At 41.3% G+C, this 21,212-nt stretch overlaps 1 protein-coding gene and 1 long non-coding RNA gene across 8 annotated transcripts in view; one reads left to right on the plus strand and one right to left on the minus strand.

Annotated features, from left to right (window-relative positions):
* The first annotated feature begins 297 nt into the window (after positions 1–297).
* ofcc1 (orofacial cleft 1 candidate 1) overlaps positions 298–21,212 on the plus strand; it is a 60,827-nt gene continuing 39,912 nt past the window's right edge. For 3 of the 6 annotated variants that reach the window (XR_009710514.1, XM_061266214.1, XM_061266219.1), the window contains exons 1-4: positions 298–413; positions 17,664–17,730; positions 18,112–18,201; positions 19,831–19,920. Coding sequence is in view for 5 of the 6 variants with exons in the window: in XM_061266214.1 (XP_061122198.1) it covers positions 354–413; positions 17,664–17,730; positions 18,112–18,201; positions 19,831–19,920 (307 nt within the window). In the remaining variant the exon portion in view is untranslated. Of the gene's footprint in view, positions 414–17,663; positions 17,731–17,939; positions 18,202–19,830; positions 19,921–21,212 lie in introns of all 6 variants that reach the window. The other 3 variants (XM_061266215.1, XM_061266216.1, XM_061266218.1) reach the window with 3 other exon arrangements.
* LOC133143934 (uncharacterized) overlaps positions 13,575–21,212 on the minus strand; it is a 30,388-nt gene continuing 22,750 nt past the window's right edge. For both annotated transcript variants that reach the window (XR_009710516.1, XR_009710515.1), the window contains exons 4-5: positions 21,044–21,206; positions 13,575–14,246 (exon numbers count right to left, since the gene is read on the minus strand). This is a non-coding gene — a long non-coding RNA (uncharacterized LOC133143934). The remainder of the gene's footprint in view (positions 14,247–21,043; positions 21,207–21,212) is intronic.

The raw sequence follows: 21,212 nt of genomic DNA on the forward strand, positions 1-21,212 counted from the left end.
GTCTTTTAAGTACCGCAGTGGTTGCGTAGCCGGCGCTACATTTATCCTAACAGCATAATTGGTCCAGCTCCCTGGGCTGCTGGCTCAGTTACCCGGCCTCCCTCAGGTCCCCCTTGTATGTGTTTGTGTACGGATTGGTGCATGTGCAACCACGCCCGTCCCCCCCCCCCCCCCCTCACTACTTGAATGGAGACATGAATTCCTGACTCATTAGTAGGGCTGGGTTTGATGTGCTATTGGCAAACGGGGCTAATAATAACAAACTAAAACACACCTGCTGACAACACCATTGCAGGGCAATGAGTGTGTGTGTGTGCATGGGAGTAAGTAGGAAGTGAAGTTGTGGTTGTTATATGAACACACATTTCTGCAGATCCACTTCCTGCCATGAACGGTTTATATCCACTACAAAGGTAAAGGTAAAACTCATTAACTATTAATGCTGATTATATAAAGGATTTTCTTTCCCATTTTTATTAATGTTAAAAAAGAATTCTACACATTTCCTAATTTCTCAATAAATGATGACTACATGAAGCCTAATGACAAAAGTCAGCATATGCAGGAAGTAGCGACGGAGCAAAGTGTTCTCGTGTGTCGGGAGACATTTGAAGGTGATAACCAGGAATGAGGCAGAGGTTGGCGGGCAAGAGGATGAGATTGGAGCAACATAATGCAGCGGCCACTGTGCTAATTTGGAGATTTCCAGCTGGTGCAAGCCAGAGGGCTCATGCTTCCATAACACCATATTGCTGCACATGCACACAGCACTTTTTTTTTGATAACGTGTGTTTACGTACTGGAAGAGAATTTGTTTTCCCCCCACTATATTCATCATAGGTAAAAAAGTACAGGAAAATACCCCAAAATCAATTATCTGCCCTGGCACCTGGGGGGGTCCAGTGGCCCCGCGCGGCCCCCTCTAGCTCTGCCAGTGGAGGGAATGCATTTCAATGAATAAAAAAAAAATTGTGATTGACCTTAGTCAGGTTTCCACAAGAATGGTAAGTAATGCTATTTCAAACACTACAGGAACAAGTCCTCTGCTGCCAGATGCCACCGTTTGCCTTCAACATATTGTCGGATATTACGACGACGCTGCTGCTGAAAAGTTGGAGTCAAATTCCTTTTCTCTCAGGCTAGATTCAAGTAATGGCTTTAATGCAGCTGGGTTAGCGTTTTTTTCTGGTGCTTTTACAACCAATAAGATTTCCCCATCTACAAACAATGCCCAAGTATCTTTTTTCTGCCCTCCTCCATTTGGTTAACCTCAAGTCTTTATGGTTTACTGAGGGGCTGCTCGAGGGGTGATGGCATTTGACTCTAGACTAGAACCAAAGTCAACGGCTGACTCATCTGAAACATCTGGCAAATTTGATGAGAAAAAGAAAAGTGGTAGGAAATCATGCCAGGTTGGCAGGTGGACGACTTACAAGCAAGCAACATATCAACTAATGTATACATGCACATACAACTTTCCACCACCGGGTGCAGTGGATACTGATGCCAGACAGTTTGTAGCTCTGTGCCATTTTACGAGCCACAAAGTTAACCAACTCTCATTTAAAGGCTTCTCTCCTCAACCACATATAAATCCACCCCGGCTGGCTTTGCCACCACCAATGGCCCCAAATATATTCCCTAGAGAAACAAAATCCTTGAAACTGTCAGCATGTCAAAAGTTGTGGTAAACTACTAATGACCGCACATTAAGGCAACGGGGAATCTTTAATTATTCATGACAATGTACCATATAAAATCACTCACTATTAATAAGGACATGACATTAGGTACCCCTGCTCATCTAATGAAATTCACAAGAACTGTATCAAAAAATTCTGTTCACTCTTCTGATGACATTTTGCAGTGATCTGTATCATTTAAGAATAAAGCTAAATTCTTGCGAGGTAGCAATACATATCATGGGCATACATATGAAATTTGTAATTTCACATACAACCACACTTGATGCACTCACTCAGCATAAGGTGCCTTCCCAATGCACTGAGGGAAAAAAAATTAAATGGCTATTGCACACGACAGCAAATCACACACAGACACACATATGCACACACACACGCGCACGCACAAGCTGAGGCTTTACGCCATGTTCAAGATGTACCATGAAGTAATTCACACACATGCATGCCGAGCTGAGGAACAGCAACAAATTGGATTTCCCGAGGATGATGGTGTGATGAAAGATTGTGGTTTTTTTTTTTCTCCCCCTCATCTACCGCCAGTGCTGTTAGAGCATGTTGTGATTAAATAAAAACCTTGCCCAAGTTTCAATAAACGCATTATAACAATTGCGTTTCCTTGACAAAGATTTAGGGACTGGTGTGATGCGATTGTATTACCGGAGCACATTGATCTTTCTTTTTTTGAACATCTGCCTCTGCTTGAGCAACTTTTTTTCTTGACATGGTTCGATGTAGTGCAAAGAAAAATGTTATTGGTCATATAGTTAGCTTAATTTTTCTTGACTATTTATGGAATATGTGTTCAAGCCTTTCTTCTTAAGGTGTGGCAGGATTGAGCAAAATCAAATAATAATGGAAAATAAAAGCAAAGTTCTTATTTTGTGCGAGTTACATATTTTGAGGGAAGTGTAAAGGTCTTAAGGCAAACTGTCCGCCTTCATATTGATTTAAGGTGCCACTGTCAGCAGACACAAACACGAATAGACACAGGTGTGGCACAATGCTATCTATGTATAATTCTGGCAGGTGGTGACAAGCTTAATAACAGCACACTGTCATATTTCCCCCCCTTTGATCTGCACACACACACACACACCGGCCGCATTTGAGATTCTCATGAAGATAATATTCAGCTAATGCCAATCAATGGGGGAAAAATAATCTATTCAGATGCGTTTGTATATGGAACACCTGCAAACACAAATTAAGTCCAAATAAGATAAAAAAAAAAAGGAAAAATTGCTTTAGAGTTTTACAATATTGGATATTAAATATAATATTCACATGAAATGTTCCAAGATGATTATCATGCATGCTATGACAACATTGTTTAACTGCTTTTTCTGGGAGTTAATGTTCGTTAACGTTAACCCAAACTAAAAATAGAACAAGCATTTATATGCTGATCGTTTTATTCCGGCTCCCCCACTCATTTTCTCACAGTTTGAGGCAACCTAGCGTGGCTCACAGTTTTTCCCCGCTCTCCTTGGAGGCGAAGTCAAAAGGTTTTTCATTTATCTCCGACCAAAGACGAAGCACAAACACGAATCCCCTGAGAGACCCACAAGGAAAGTAGCAACACCTTGCCCCAAATATCTGATCTTGGAGGAGCAAAAAATAGCATACGCGTATTTGTTTGCCGGGTCGCAAGCTTACGTTGTTCCCCTGACACGACATTGTCATTGAACATTTTGCCGTCGTGCGCTAGGCGTATAAAAATCTTTTTTTGGGGGGGGAAAGACACGTTCTGAGAACAAAGGATAATTATATTTGTTGAACATGCGGTGTTGTTGGTAATGTTTTGTAACTCCGGGATGATGCATAGATATCTTAATATGTGCATTTGTTTGGTTTGATGCTTCCGCATTTTTGTTTTTTGATTACTTACTATTGATGTATTAATATGCTTAAAACGTTTAATTAGAGAAGAGAACTCACGCAAGAAAAATGTAACAATTACTCAAGCCCTAAATATGTACTAAATAAGAAAGAAATAAGAAAAGAAGAGAAATTAGAAGGCCTGCTTTCACCCACAGACAGAAAGTTTCAGTCTGAGTTGTCAGCTTTGGTCTCTTGGCTACAGGGCATGTGGGATAGCCCAGCTTCTTGGCAGCCATTTCTACCTTAAGCGGGGAAAAACAATCTTTGTACGCTTCTGTCTGGCCTTCTGACTCATTCCGCTTGTGAGCATGTTTTGTTTTGGGAGGAGTCCGTTTCTGACTTTGCATGTGGCTTTTTACATTTTATGAGGCCTTCTGTTTCTTATATCGCCTCCTTGTGCGTGCCTATGCATGAATGCATATTTGGTTTTATGACTTTTGTGTAAGCGGGGGAGAAAAAAAAATGAATAAAGAGTGAGCCTTGGCACATGAGGGGAAAGTCAGAAAAGGAAAAGCAAAAGTTTGCATCACATTTTTTTGGAGTGGGGGTGTGAACTCATTTTCTCTTTCGCTCTTTTGTGCAACAAAAGGATTTATGCAGGAGTTTCTCAGTCTGCTTTTTCATTTTTAATCAAAGCCAAAAAGACATTTTAGGATTGTACTGTATATGAATGTATAAATGACAGAATGGCATGATAATAATAATAATAAAAAGTTCCTTTCATTATATTTGGGCTAAACTGCCTGAAGGGGGTAAAAGAAAGCTTTAACATTTCATATCGTGTCATACTCGCACTCTCCTCAGATTACACTGAGATGTCTCCTATATAAATTATTCAAATTCAGTCTTTAAATATTGGTTGCTTTTCGGTATATATATAAAAAAAAAAAGGATGTACTTTTTTTCTAAAAATAAAAAATCCCAAGCCTTCAGCAGTACAATTGGAATATCCGTTTCTTTTTTCACATGACTCGAACTAGCAATAGACTCGACTTTTTTCGCATAGTTGTGATGCTCCCTTTTAATAAATCAGGTTGGTCCGCAAATCTCACGGACTCAAGTTGTTTAACGGCCATTGCTAATGTTCACGTGCTTTCCTCTCTCTTTGTCTTGTCCGCGGAGTCGACCTAATCGCTGCTGACAGTCAGCTTTGCTCTTTTCTTAGCGCCGCGTCGCTTGCAATCAGTGACAGTGAAGTCAGGCAGCAGGAAGGGCTTGTGTGAAGTCAACACCCACTCGGGCCCACCACACACACACACGCACACGCACAAACACTGAAAGTCGCACTCACGAGCAAATAAAAAGTCTCTCGCTTGTGCACACAAATGTATATTAAATTCATAAATGCACACATGGACATGACAATAGGCACATGCACACATTTGTGAACGCACACTCTTGCTTTCAAAATAATAAAACCAGCTCAACCGGAGAGCCACTGGCCTCCTTGTATGTGGGTCAGACCCATGCAAAGCTGTATTGATTTTTCAGGCTGCATGTCTGACCGCGTGCAACGCGTTGAAAAAGTTTGACAGCAGAAAGCAGCAATATTTGACACGCGGCCATTCGCAGACGAGAGGTTCCGGGGTCCGCTCGCCTCTCCTCGTCAGCGCCCCGCCAATTGGCAGACAGTGGACTCGTTTGATAAAGAGGAGGGCTGACATTCGAACGGGCAATTTGTGAGTGACAGACCAGGAGGAAGGGATGAAGAGAAGGGGGAAGCGGTGGCGAGTGAGGGGTCAGGAATTTGCCTCTTTAAAGAATGTAGCGTCACCCATATGTCCGTCTGCCCTGGTGCATGCTTGATGGAGTGGAAGGACGGGGATGCGAGAGTGCTCTCTTCTTCCTCTCTCTATTTCCACTCTACTTTCTCTTGTTTGTTTGTTTCCCAATTGGATTAAACCATGCACTGGACATTTAGGACAAAGGGGAAAAAGCTTTCCAGCCAAAAAGTTTTCTGTAGAAGAAGTCAGATGCTGACCAAAGAAGCAAACAATGATAGGTTGCTTTACATAATATGTGAGAGAGATTTTGAAAATGGATTCAAAATGGAATAGGAATCCTTTGTTGTTGCATTTTAGACCAGCTTAGACTGTCTAACCACTTAGTGGAGCAGTCAGTCAAGAGTGACTGATTGGCTTTCTTTTAATGTTACACATGCGAAAGAATGCCGTCCTTGACAATTTCGGAATGTGAGCGTAAATGGTAAGTCCTGGTTAAAGGTGATACGGATGTTCTCTGTGTTGCTCGAGGCAAACGTGAGCCAATCTCGAGCACTTTTGTCACCAGAGACTTTATCTCTTAGGTCATGGGGTCCAAGGACGATTACTTTGAATTCATCTGACTTTAGTCGTGAGAAATTGTTGGTAATGAAACTTTTGATTTCTTTAAGATGTGCCTGAAAGCTTGGCTAACTGGTTGTTTCATGCAAATATGAGGTAGTGTGCCCTACTGGTCCAACTATGGACCAGACACTATGACCAAGTTTTAAATGTAAACAATCTGACAAGTAAGAATCTAAATTGATAGTCCTCAAATAAACTTGTTCGACAGGAATTCATGCATTTTTTGTCAACTGCTTTCACAAGGCTTTTGTAATGATGATTAGATATCGGTCTGTGGATGGCTTTCTCGAGAAGTCATGAGAAGAGCATCCACAAAAAGATGCTTTGTTGACGTAAGAATGCCCTCAAGTCAAAAACTAAATTATGCTTATAAATGTGGCTCGCAGAGGAGATTTTTTTTCAAATACTCCATTGAAGCAAGGCATGGACATTTTCTGTCCCGCTCCATAACGTTTTGAATCATAATCCGTGCTCAAAATACAGAAAAATATAGTTGTGTGAATTATATTTTGCCTGGGACAGTCTGGAAAAGTTGTTCCAAAATATTATTAAACATACCAAGTCATACCTGAGACTGTTCTGAAACTCCTAGCTAGTAGCGTAACCTCTTTGTTTAATGTGACTTAACCAAATGAGCTAATAGGAGTATTATTATCCACTGGAACTAAAGGTGAACCCCCCCGCCCCTGGAGCACACGTAAAAAGTGGCTGCCACATTGAGGAATTCCTAACATTAATGGAATGGCGTCCTCTCCTTGCAGAAAAAAAAAACGTGCTTGACGTCGCCATTGAAGTACTTTCAAATGACCTCTTATTAATCCTGCAGATGTGCTTCTCATATTTACTGCAGTGGTACTTTTTGACCCTCACCAAAAATTGGCTAATTTGCAAAAAATTGCTGAATTTGGGAGAGGGGGGGTTAAAGACCACTTAGAGCTAGCTAATGGCTTGCTCATTTGAAAGAGTGCACTCCGCTCAGGGGAGGGCTAGCTCGTGTCAGTGGGGTCCAACTGAAAGAAGCCCCCCCCCAGCCCGATCATTGTGAATATTTTCCACCTTTTTCCCTTCTGGTGACATTATTCTGCCATTTGTTATCCCTGTATGCTGTAGGCTTTTTCCAAATTTCAATCATATCTAATTTCTGCACTCAGTTACTACCTTTAAGGTGTGTTGTACTGTAAATTCATTTGGAACTTTCTGTCTTACTCCCTTTTCATTAGGGTAGTAATGGGCAACTCTTAAGAATAACCAGGGGGCTAAATGGAAGCAGGAAAGTAATGCCATGAACAAGAGAGACAGAGTCATTTCCATTAAAGCTGCACGAGAGAGAGAACATGATATGTGACAAACGATACCAGACCAGCATATTGCGTCAAGCCGGATCGTGCAGAGTCCATTGCCCCTCGGTCATGTCTGCTACATATCTTATTTCATGAGGTAAATTTCAGATTTTATACACATGGTGATTAGATTACATGCAAGATATTAATTGTAGGAATGAATGGAAACACATTAGATCAATGTGGTCAGCTGTAGCGTTTGATGAAATTAGCAGAACATGAATTTCGTCAATGTGTTTTTGGATGTAACATTTGAGACTTTCAGTGGAATGCTGAGATAGAATAAGAAGCTCTATCTTCCAGGAGTAGAGCCGCTGCTCCTCTACATAGAGATGAGCCAGATGAGTTGGTGTTTTTGGCACGTTAAGTCGATCCAGGTTACTCTCTAGAGACGACAACACCTGCTTTGTCTGGGAAAGATCCCCGCACATGAGCATGAGAGTGAAATCTTGGCTTTCTCGCTTAAGCTGCTGCCCCTGCAACCTGATCACGGATAAGCGGCAAAAAATGAATGGATGGATATCTGACTCCATGTGTGAATTAGGCCGCATGGGAGAAAAAAGATCACAATTCTGTCATTTGAACCATGTTGCGTAAATGTAGCATGAGAAACTTACTATCGTAGTTTGACTCAGTTTCTTTCAGCGTATACAGTTGAAAGAAATATAAAAACAACAATTTGAGCATGTTCAGCGTGTTTACGGATGACCCCTTTGAGCTAAATGAATAGAAGCGGCTTTAGGGAGTGCAGCGCAAAATCCCGAGCAAGATGTTCATTTGCAACGTGCTAGGATGATTAGCAATTTACCACTCTGCGATCGATCTCGCTTCATAATACACGTTCATCGTCTTTTGTTTTCTTGATGCCTGCGAAGGATGCGTGACTTATACAGCAGAGGATACGTCGGCCGCTTGCGTCTTGCACATAACTTCATTCATAGACTTTCCCACTGTGGTCCCACACATAAAAAGACATTGCCTGAAGATCCAACGATGATCTCTATGGCTCCAGGTTTTAACTCACTAACAAGAGCGTTGACAAGCCAGCTAATGAAAAGTCTTGAGTAAGATGTCGCTTCAAGTCACACTATATTGAAATATGTAACGTGCCGTTCCAGGGAGAGACATATTAAAATCCATACATCACGTGAGCGTTCAAGCTCTGTAGTATGCACATTTGCGGAGTCAAATATTTTCAATGATTCACCCTCTCATACAGTGAGTGCCCACTTATGTTCCTCAAGGTTGGGCTAATTACGGGCTTTGTAATTAATATAAATGATATAATAATCATTTGATAATTGCATCAACCTTTGCAAATTACATTTACACACTGTATATTATTGCTAGCATTAAAATGAATGGTGTTTTCCCATATAAGTGTTTTGTCAACTAAATGAGATGACAAGTACAAATGCTGAAGGAAATGTCTTGACCAGAAGTTCAAGAATGAGGCAGAGAAGGAAATAACAGCGTAGCCATGGTTACCTTCCGCATCATTGCTCGTGTTTTAATATGTCAGTGCACACACAGTAGTAAACTCCGCGTTGAATCATTAACTGTAGGAAATAGATCATTAAAAGTTCAAAAGAGATCTAGGTTAAACTCACAGAGTGAACACTATACCCTTTAAAATCTTAAAAGGCAAAAGAAGCAGAGGACGCAGTCTATGAATAGTCCAATGAGCTCACGACTACCCTAAGGGTCAGCGTTGCATGTCCTCCCTCCGTAGACAAGCAAGAGTGGACTTTGTCATTGAGGACATTTCCATTTCAAACACTTGATGAGGCCACTTGGAAGAGCCACTCGTGTCAGGACAGCTGATCTACATTTGCTTTGCAAACCTTCACCAAATGTTAGGGACTGTACTAAAATCACAAACATGAGAGCAAGCATATATATATTTTTTTTTAAGAGCACGGGAAGGTGATGACGATTTGAGCTATCCGTACTTTTGGTTAATACAATATATCCTTCCTACATCATTAATAAGAAATGTCATTGAGGAGTCTCCTGACAGTCACCAAGATTCTTCTAAGACCCCTTCGCACACTTGGCCTTGCTCTCAACTTCTCTTGCCCTAATGATGACCCTAGGCCCACTTTTAATCACCATTTGCCTTGCCCCTTTAACATATCATTCCACTCGCCTGCACAGGTTTAATTCCAGAAGAGATGGATTTGTGACATGAAGTGCCCTTCAGAAATCATCTTTTACATTTTTTTAATTCACATTTTTATTCTAATTGGTATTTGCTTTAATGGCTTTAGTGTAGCCAGCTGTATTGAGATAAAGTATCATCCCCATATGCAAAGGGAAAACCATCTCTTCACATTACAGACTCGGAAAATGGGGGGGGGAAAAAAACCACTTAATCAACTAACATTGATATTACTTCTGGCAATTAGTAGCATGCTGGTAATGATATGAGTTTTCAGCTGTAAATAATTATGCTGCCTGCAGGCCATACTTTAATTCTCGGCTGTATCTATAAACAATAATCAAACCAACAGCGGCAGGCTAAAAGTTGGAGATATGCTCTCGCAGAGGAGCAGTTTAAGAGCAGCTTATTGGAGCCCCGTGGTGCTGCCGGCAGTCAGGGTCACCTTCAGGTGCTCTTGCATGTACACTGGCGTGCTATTGCACAGCGCTATTGATCAGCAATGTGCCGAGACACAAAGCTGAGTGGAGCTGCATTGCCCACTGCTTTGATATGAAATGAAATGATGTGTCTGGTAAACACAGCGGAATGCAACAAAATGAGCTGTTCAAAAAGAATAGATATTCTTTTAGATATAAATATAAAACATAACTATAATATATAAATATTTCTTTTCAATGGATCCTCCGCTGTTCGCATGGGATCAGGACGGAAGGAAATCTGCAGTGCATTGTGAAGGAAGAAGAAAAAAAAAAGCTACAATGAATGACCCTTGCATAATGTTATCAGAAATTATGAAACGATTTAATATTTTAAATCCATCTTAAAAATAAATGTCTTCCAGATGATCTGGGTTCTTTATAGAAGCCACATCCAGTGACACTTGCCAGTTAACTTTTATTCACTGTCCAACGGCAAACAGGCAGCGCGCTGATGAGTCCAGACGAAGATGAAGAGCATAATTAAGGAAACACATGAAAGCCGACACCGGGTGCGAGATTAATTAGGTGCATGCCAATAGCTCATCAATAGCCGATTAACTAATGACACATGGCCCAATGAGGGCTATTGAGCTGCTCCTAGTTTGCTGTGTTAATAGGTTGGAGCTGACATTCAGAGTGAAAGCTGACACGCAGCGACGAGGCGAAGAGGGCCAAACTGCAAAATCACAAATGTAGTCAAACGGCATCGATGGAACGTGCTCTCGCGGGATGCCAGTGATTACTGTGACCACCATGTGACAGAATTCCCATCCTTTCAGTGATAATTAAAAATGACCCCAAAGGGGCCCTCCCCTCCCCTACCCTCTCCGGAAATAGAAGGCAGGACTCAATCGAGATTAATGGCGTTGGAATGGCCAACATCAAGTTCGCCACTTTATGATAATGATTGTAAAGAGAATAATGAACACTTGGATGAGGGATGAACAATCCCATGTCCTGCAGTCGAATCCCTATACAGGTTAATTAGGTAAGATAACATAATTAGCCACTCTCATGCCTGCACTAAGAATAAATTGGATAAGATGGCGATTTAGGTCTATATTAATCGGATAAACGATCAATGACAGCTTAGCTAGGACGTTGGCCGTTTGAATTAGAGCATATCTTATTCATGTATCTTAACGAAGACAGAAAAATGATCTGTTGTGATAATCATATCAGTTTGTGTGTATCAGTAAATAACATTTTATTTTATTTTCGGCCTTTGTTGTCGCAGTTTTAGGTACATGTAACCTGCTAAATGCGTCGCTCCTATTTGTTTTTGAGCATTACATCTGGTTCGCAATTTAGAATAACTGTTGCGGTTTAGCCTGATACATAGTTTGGAAGTTTAGCGTCGTCCTGCAAAATTTTGGATGGATTCCTAATTGCACTGCCTCTGGTATTGGAAATATACTCTATTACATAATACTGTGGGATCATTTGTCAACTATTTTTGAGCGTAAGCCAATTTGAATCTTTTTCTCAGAGCAGCTGGTTAACTTGCTGGCTTCCCTCCCGCTTGAGAAATGCATTTTTCTGCAGCTACCTTTCAATAATGTATAATGCAATTGTCATATGCTACATAATGCATGTTTACAAAGCAGAGCAAGTATTTTACCTTCAGTTTATTGTCACTGTGGAAAGGTGATAAAGTGGCCATCTTTACCAGTAATGTCTCCCTCTGAGTCCCGATGAAATAATAAAGGGCCATGGATTTTTGAGTGGAGCAACATTTCACACTCATTAATAATAAAGTAGACTGAAAAGACAACAAACGGTGATGCCATCTGCTAGTTGTGACCTCCATAAAGATGCAACTTTTTTTCTCGGCAGGTGTCGGGCATACACGTACGTCTTGTAGGAAACCGTTTGGAAACATTTTGGTTTACATGTCACCCAAATCAATCCTCAGCCCATCTATTTGTACTTTGCATCCTACTTTCACTTGCGCTTCATGTTGCAATGAGAGAAAGAGAACATGAGGAGGTTACACGAGTCGCATGTGTGTTGACGACAATGCCATGACAACTACTTTGGAGCTGACCATCGGGACAGACGATGTGGGCCTCTGAAGGTAACCTTCCCTTACATTAACTTGAAAATGCATTTCTGACTGCATTGTTGTTAAAAGTGTGTACTTTTGTGACTTGCGCTTTAATCGACAAAGGATGGATGGTGAACATCTTTGTTTGGCAGGGAGGGGGGAAGTGTGTGCCCCCTTTTACTTGGATTTGTGTCTTGAGGGAGGCTGGCTGTTTTCAAACACTGAGAACAAATACAATATTCTTTAGTGCACGGTGCCCTGTCCCTTGGTGACTATTGAATTACACTCCTTATCCATGTTTGTGGAAAAAGAAAAAAAAGCGTCGAGCAAAGATTTTATGTTGGGCTCTGCTGCAGAAAATTGGACGTGGCTTGTGTTGTGCAACACAGAGCCCAGTGTCACTCTGGATTAAGGCCTGATTGGGTTTAGCAGACTGGATGACAGAGGAGATGCTCACTCTCGGGAAAACAGAGGGAGACTGGAGAAGGTCAACTATTGTGTCAAGTCATTTTGGTGGAATGATGTCGAAAACGTATCTATTTTTAGACTTGAGATTCTTCATTATTTGGGTTTTTGCAGGCTAATTGTATTCGGGACAGCTTTTTTTAAATTTCCAGTATTGTGTTACTGATGATATGATCAATTGACAAATCTGTCCGTTTAATTATTATTATTTTTTTTAAATACTATTCTTCTCCGGGCCGTGATAAGGTGCATGGACTCTGCTTCGTTAACATTGACCGCAGACTGGCTCCGGTTTCACAGACTTCTTACGCCTTGAGTAATTTGAAACAATTACAAAAACACTAGCCCACTTGTTACAACACTCATTTTGCTTCGCATATACAAACCACGAGCTTTACATGTACCCCAGTGGAGCAGCAGTGTTCAGTGCAAAAAAAAAACCAAAAAAAGGAAAAAGCAAGGGAGTCTTCTATTTCATACTAGCTCGCATAGTATGGTATAATCTTTCCCACTTTGCCTGAGGTTTGTTTTGCTATTTCAGCAGAAACTTGTGCAAGCTATGTGAATGATCATAAAAAAAGAAATTGTAACAAGATCAATTGATACACTGTCACTTCAAATGAATTATTTAGTTGAACAATCAATGCTACTTTTTTGTTTATCTCTTATACTTCTATAAATGGCTTCCATTGTCCTGTACTCTCATTGTGAATAAAGAAGAACATTATATATAAAAAAAAAAAACACTGACCACAATTCATTAGAAAATGTCTGAGGATATCTAAATCAGAGGATTTGTATATTGTTATGAATACTTTGCTGGCTTTACCAAGCGGTGATGGTTTCAGCGCTAAACTTCATAGCTGAACAGAGGTCAGGACTGAGAAAGGTTCTGGTCCAATGTGACCACTGACATTTGGCATTCCTTTGTGCTGTTCTTCAAATGAGAACCAGACAAGAATGCCCTTGGAAATTTCAAGGAGTTCTCATGAAGGAAATACCTTGATCCAAATTGTGTGAGATTTTATCTTTTGGTCTAAATTCCCCTCACTTAATTGCAATTTGTCTTGATTGGCTCCTGAGTATTTACATGGTGATCTGACTGTAATAAAAATGTGTACTAGTCGTATGACACCATCATTCATTCAAAGTCCGGCTTGTTTTGACATTTTTATGGTGGAAAGTTTTCAAAGTCATTTTCCAAGGTTTCGCTTCCCCTCTCTTTCAGCAACGTACATAATCTGTTAGCATCAGAGGAGCACACATGCATAAATAATTGCCCAATTCACTTTAAGGGGGCCAGCGTAGATTAATTAAGCCTGAATACTAATTATGTTTTCTGTCTACACCAACTGACGCGCTTGTTGTGTTAATAAGAAACTGTTGGCTGGGTCACAATTACTGTGCGCACATCAAAAAGATCACACTTTGAGGGTAACATTAGCTCGATGCCTTGCTTTTATATTAACTGAAGAGATGCATGTGTGCCCTCAATTTGTGTTTCACATTGCCACACAGGCACATCACGACAGATGATGTTTACTCTATGATGTCTCTTAAAAAAAAAAAAACCTTGCATCATGCAGGCAAGAAACACAAATGTGATATTCTATTTCAAAGATCTAGGAGGACACACATACATACTGTATGTACAGCCTTGTCATTTTCAGGAGCACCCATGTCCTTGACTCCTTTGCCTATTGCACGTCTCCAAATGGTAGCTTTAGCTGGGTGAAGATGATTTTTTGTTGTCCACGCTCTCCTGGCACTAGCGCACACTGGGACCGAGGAAGACAGCTCAAAGCCGAGGCCTTGTTTACAGCTGCGTGGGGAAGAAAACAGGCAGACGTAAATGAGGGTTGACGGTTTCATGAAGCACAATTGCTTGACGGCCGATTCAATGTGACTGCGCTGAACTGGGCGATGATCCGTACAGTATGCAAAATTCACTTTCTAGCTGGTCTGTGCCCACCAGCCCCCAGCAGCAAGCGGTCTTCCCCAAAGCCTTCTAGCTATGCCTTTGAATGCAACAAGAAGTGAACAAGGCATTGCTGTGCTCAATTCCTTTTGACAACAATCGCATTTACCCAGGAAGAAATGGAGGCAAAAGTTACAAATGACGTTTTCCTCATTTTCAGCAGGGGCGTCAAACACTCTCCTTCCGAGAGCCGTTGCAACTGTCAGCGCCCAATATTATATACAATATAAGCAACACGACAAACTGAACTATAACTAGCTTCCAAATCAGGGACTAGCAAAAACTGTTTAAAAAGATGAATGGTAATAAAAATTGCCAGCAATATCTCTATTTTTTAATGTAAAGACAATTTATAATTGTCGTACTGGCACAAATTGATGGACAATTTGCCTTTGCCGACCACATCAAATGATGTGGGGGTCGTATCTGGCCCCCGGGCCTTGGGTTTGACACCTATGCTGTAAAAAGCAATGTGGTTGCCTCAAACTGAAATAAGAGAAGACAAGAGAAGGACCAATATTCTCCTCAATATGCACGTTGCAACTGACCCAAATGTCTTGGCACAGGGTTCTAGTGCAGCACCCCACGTTTTACATATTTATGTGTCATATATTTGAGCATGCGCACTGCGTTGTTGACCGGGCAGATATCAGTGTATTCTTTTTGTATGCCAGCGTCCCTGAGGATTCGATTGTTGTTTATCGTTTTGGAAATGCAACATCTGCATGTTCCATCCAGTTATGGCACATTAAACAACAGCAAGGAGCACGCTGTCAATGTCAGCGGGATAAAGGAAGCCAGATGAGAAGCAGGCATTTGGCTTTGCTCTCGAGACGCAGAGGCTCACGTGGTGTCGCGTGGATTCCATTTTTACTGACAATGACCCAAAGCATTGTGCCTGGGGTCTACAGTATGTACTGTACTCCTGGATGTGGATTTTCCCTTTTGTGTTACAGGGGGATTCTTTCTTTTTCTTTGCTAGGAACTCAACTTATGGACAGAGAGCTCATTTACTTGTTGAGTTGGTGCAAAAGAGGCCAATGCGAAAATGTTGTGATTAATTGCAAGCAAAGAATTTTCCTTCGATTTCCTAATCGCAGCTTTATAGATGAAAATATTTGCAGTTGAAGCACATTAGTTCTGCTGTATTTATTTATTTCCAAATTCTGGTTTGAGGTTCCAATAAGGTTTGGGATTTTAATACCTTCCAACAAATGATTTCACTGTTTTAAAGGACCGATATTATTTCACTCATTTTGTATGGGCACTTGACAATGTAGTGCCATTTTTTTATTCACAAAAGTACCTGATTAATTTTCTCATAATAGTTGTGTCCTACCTTGAATGTGCACCCAAACACCATTAGCAGCAGCAATACACATGCATATGTGTAATGAAAATGAGAATATAATAAGAAAAAAAACACACGCACGAGCGACCAATGCCTGTCTTGGAGTCCCCCCAGTCTTTGTAATTCACAAAACGGATTGGTACCCAATCCAAAAGAAAATGGTTTTTAAATAAGTTACAATTAGATAAGCATTAATCTCAGTGGTATAAATGAATGTCTGGCTGTAGGGCTTGTTGAATATAAAAACAGATTTACCAAAACTCCTCTTACCAGATTGTTCTGGCAGTAGTCCCCTCTCTATTTTAATTACTCTGTCATTTAGAGTGGAAATAACCCCGTCCACTTTACCCCTTGATTTTCCCCTTTGAAATGAAATATTGTATACAAACACATGTTCATGGGTCTGAACGCAAATCATCAACGGAATCTGCATAAAATGATGCCTAAAAAAAAAAACCTCAAACGCTTTGAGCAAAAGAGCCCTTTATATATATATGGTGCATCCTTGTGTAAACATATCCATAACCAAAACAACAAGTTCGGGGGATTTACCTCAGCACTCGTATTGTTGTCGGCGCTGCAGAAATGAGAGAGATGCGGGACTGGCGAGTTTGTTCCACGTACTGCTGATTTCAAAGAGACCCTGCTTGAAACATTCCATGTCATGCAAGTGTACAGTAGACCACCTACATTTCACATGAATGCTTGGATTATACGGCACAGGATTTATGGAGGTTTAACTTCTCAATTGGCAAGTGTTAGACTGCATGGAAATGTTTTTGTATCTTGACAAAATAGACACATTCAGGCGGTGTCATTTGGGCTATTGTTGTCACATTAGGTAGAGCAGTTTTTATAACGCACTTGCTGCAAAATTCATTAAAAAAAATATATAAATCTTAAAATTGCATTTGACAGTACTTCTGTTCTATTTAAAATGACTTAACCTAATTGCATGAAATGTTGCAATGTTCCAAGGAAGAATCTTTTACACGTTCAGGATTGAAAATTGAAAGTTCTTGTCTTAACGAATCCCAGTTGAGGAGTGGAATGTGTGGGAAGATTGCTGTGGTTCCTTCTTAAAAAACAAAACGAAAGAAAAAAAGCTAATTGTAAAACTTGTTTCTAAAATGGTCCAGTCCACCAAAAGGGCACCAAACAAAAGTCAATATTAAAAGTGAAATAAGATGTTTGACATAGATAATGAAGACTCACGGGGAATCATTTTAAAGGGAATATGGCAACAGAATAGCCTTTTTATTATTTGATTTTTTTCTCTCTTGTTTTTGTTGACAAATGGAGTGTCATTTCTCCTGTTTTGTTTTGTTTTGTGGTTGTTCCTAAAATGCCAAATTGCTCAGTACGGGCAGCATCAATATGATATGGCTGTAAACAATTTGGTGCTGATCCAAATTTGGTTTCTGCACGCTTGGCAGAGGTCGGACTTCTAATGAGTGGATATCTTCTTAAAGGCAGAATTTATGATGCTAATTTTGCCTTTGGATTTCAATTGATTGTACATCTGCAACATATGTTGTGGTTTGTACTTTGGCTAATGCAAAGGAATTTTAATTTTCACAGCAACAGATATTCTATGTGCTCCATGCTGCTTGTTTGGATGTACATCATTTTCCAGGAAAGAATGTTGTTCATAAAAAAAAAAAAAGGAAACAAGGAGAACATATTTGAATGTGACCTTCATTACTCATTCATGTCAACTTTTCTTATCTATTTATGATGAAATTTCTTTCCACTCCTGTTGTTCAATTAGCGCTTGACCCCTTTAGCGGCGATGTAAATTAAATGACATTTCAGTGTCGTCCCATATTTAAAATACTGCGTTAGTTGCGGATCATAAATGATGATCTTCATTCTGCAGCTAATTTATTCATTTAACAATTTCCCTCCAGAAGTTACAGCAGAAGGCTCTGCAGCAACCTAAGCAGAAGAAATCCAAGTCGGCTGAATTTCTGATGGGTGAGTCCTGCTTGATGAGTTATTGCTCATAATTTGTGTAAGGATTAATTAACTAATTACAGACAAATGGCTTTGGGCTAAATTTTGCTCTTGCTTGTCAGGGCGCAATTTGTAATTATTTTAATCATTTCTTCACCCCCCCCACCCCGACCCCCCCCCCCTCTCTTCCTGCAAGATTCTGATTTAATTTTAACCTAATTGTGTTTTAGTGTCAACCGAGGAGGATGCGTGAGAACATTCTGAGGGCAGACAACTCACCGATCGCATTATTTTGCTGCTAAATGCACTTTATTTGACAACGGGCCTATTTGACCTAACATTTGCATTTCTCCTTCATGTCTCTGTGTGTACTTTTATTGATATTTCCATTTATTTTGTCAGCAAGAGGACATGTTGCGGGCATGGAAAAACACGGCGGAGGAAGCACTGAGCTTTCCCTTCTTCCCGTTCGGCTGCCGAGAGAAATTCGAGGTGACAGGCCAGATAGCGCCCTTACAGCTCACACACACACACACACACACACACACACACACACACACACACACACAAATGGAGCTGCAAGCCCCAGCCAAAAAAAGAGGTGAAGCTTCATTTTTCATTAGCCTCAAATTTGTTGGCAGTAGATGTGTTCCTGATCTAACCTTTACTCCTGCTTTCTTTCTGACTCTCTTTCCCTCCATTCCAGGGCCCCTTGGTCCCTGCATTCCAAAGCGAGCATGTCCTAACAAGCAAAAGCCCCTCCTCCTCTAACTTCTTCCTCCAGTGGAGAACGCTAGCTACACTAGTGGGTGTTGTATATCTATCTGGAAGCACCCCGGACACAATCAGCCTTGACTCCCACTCTCAGCTCGCTCAATGCCTTGTGGTGGGCTGGAGTCATAGGAGAGTGCATTTCCATGCACTACTATGATAGTGAGCCTGTGCGTTGTCTGTGGCGCTGTACTCGCAACGCCCCCGAAACACGGCTTGGGGCCAATCAGGCATATGAATATGCCCCCTTATAATTCAGTATGTCAGGAAGAACTCTTGAGGAATGGGATGGTAAATTAGAATGCGTCTACGGTTGCCAGTGTGCCAGTTTTCTCAAGGATGAGTCACATGCCAGTTTGGGTGCTTTATTTTCTCTTTGCCGTGCGTAGAATGGAATTATTATCAGGGTAGTGCCATAGTGCCCCAATGCAAACACTTTTTTTTTTTAAATATTGAGACAAAAGGTTCATATTGTCAACTATTTGTTTATGCTTCTGTGGAGAGAAAAAGTTAAATAAAAATAATAATGGTGGAACCATAGCAATGTGACATCAAGAGGTCATTAGGTCATTCAGTGTACCAAAGACTAACAATATTTGTTCTTACCACACGTAGTATTCATGTGATAGCACATGGTAAGATTACATTTTCTAGCCCTGCAAACTAAGAAATACATGCAAAACTATTTAGATAGGAGTGAAATATTCAAAGGCTGTAATGAGAAGGATTTGGGGTTAAGAAAGCCGCTCGGTGGGGTGCACCTTTAATAGCGGCTGCCCCCGAGCGCTCCGATTCCCGTAAACTCTGGGCAGCAGACTTGATAGGTCAGTGATTGCTAATAAGAAGTCAATGAGACATGGACCCAGGTTATTTTCCTTTTCCACACTTGGCCAGTCCTCGAGGCCGCTGACCCCCCCACAGTATTAGGACGACGGTATTGTCTTTGAAATTCCAGGTACTTTTCAGCTTGTCGACTTTCTCATTAGTCCCTTTTGAACACGCCAAACATATGGCAGTCGTATTTAAGAGATTGCCTGCCGTGACCTTTTGCAGCATGCTAATTAGGCCCCAGAGCACTGCAGGCCATGCAGGGGCGCACACAGAAAAGCCGCACTCTCTCTCTCGCTCTCGCACTTCTGCTTCCTTGCTCAGGTCTCTTCCTAGCTCTGCCTTATCTGCAAGCAGCCGTTGGCCCTAGCCTTCTACACTGCGCGTTTCAAACTTAACATTTCGCTTCACGTGCTTCTAATAACTACTGACCTGAACCTGTATAGCCTCACTATCCCCCCCCCCCCCCCATCACCACCACCAGCAAGTCTTTCATTCTCTCGCTTCTTGCACTTTTCACAGGAACTGAATATGCCCGAAATTACTTTGACCCGATGTCGGCGGCGGAGCAGACGGACTCAAGGCGTAGCAGCGTGGCCGAGCTCGAATTAAGTACGTCATAATAGTTCTCCTCGGTTCATTAAAGTGAGGTGAGAGAGATCACCGTTTGGTCCAGTCTATGTAAATACACCAAATGATGGTGTCGCTAGATTGGCTCCCCAACGTCACTGTCATTGATGAAGGTCACGTATCATTGGTCAGTTTCCCTTCTATTCCCCCCCCACGTCCAATGTCACATGCAACTCAATAGTTGGCAAGCCCCTCCTAAAGTAGGCCCTATTAAAAAAATGAGCTCCTGGGAGCCAAGTAATATGCATGTTATAATGAAACATGGCTATTAATGGAGAAGCCATTTCACCTGTATCTTTTAGATATCACTGCCGTGTAATATCAAAGGATTCACTAAAGCATATCTCATCACATGATGACAGACATTTTAATGCTCCCGTTTCATTACCTGACTCCCTGTACTCCATTTTCAGCCATCCTTGTCCTGGCTGATATCAATCGTTTGCATGTTAATATGTGGTTTGGATTGACGTGGCTGATGTGTTAGAAGGGATTTGGAAGTTTTTGTTTTGGAATCATTCTAATGTATTTTGGACGGAGACAACATTTATTGACATACAATACGATGCAGCCATCCATTTTCTGAGCCACTTAAACTCATAAGGTAAAAATGTTCTGTAGGTTCCAGTGCTTGTAAATACACAATGCGACACCATCCAAAATATGACTGACTGCACACAAAGAACATGACCAGAGCTCTTCTTTCCAAGCACAGCTTTTGTTTGAAGCCAGGCGTGCCCATGCCCATGCTCATTAGCGCACACGCTTTTAAACGTGTGGCACACCAGGGCCACGTGGAGACGCTTTAAGCTTGCCATTGTTTTGGCTGAAGACACTCGCACCAGATATTGTTGACATGACGCGCGTCTTCCTTGTAATTCCCGTACACAAGTGATAGGTTTAGGGCCGCTTCATCACGGTGGAATTTACTCGGCTCTTATTATTTGCCTTTGTCTGGGATTTAGCTGTACCGCAGAGATTAGCAGCCCCATCCTCATTGTTTTGAAATGTTCATGAAATCCCACAGAGAAGAAAAAAAAAAAAGTAAAGAGGATCTCGGATTTACAGTTCCCGCATGCAATACAAGCAGAGAGAGCTTTCTTACCGGACTTCCAGACAATCACCTTACGCTGTTGTATGGATGCCTCCCACCGGTTTAGGCCGCACGTCCTCATCGCACTTGCACACGTGGATCAGCGTGTGTCGGCGTGGATCCCGACATTTTCCCGCACGCTTTTGTCTCGGCTTTTGCAGCCTGCCACAATGTCCTGAAG

The sequence above is a fragment of the Syngnathus typhle genome, linkage group LG19, assembly GCF_033458585.1.
Source record: "Syngnathus typhle isolate RoL2023-S1 ecotype Sweden linkage group LG19, RoL_Styp_1.0, whole genome shotgun sequence".
Classification (NCBI taxonomy): Eukaryota; Metazoa; Chordata; class Actinopteri; order Syngnathiformes; family Syngnathidae; genus Syngnathus; species Syngnathus typhle.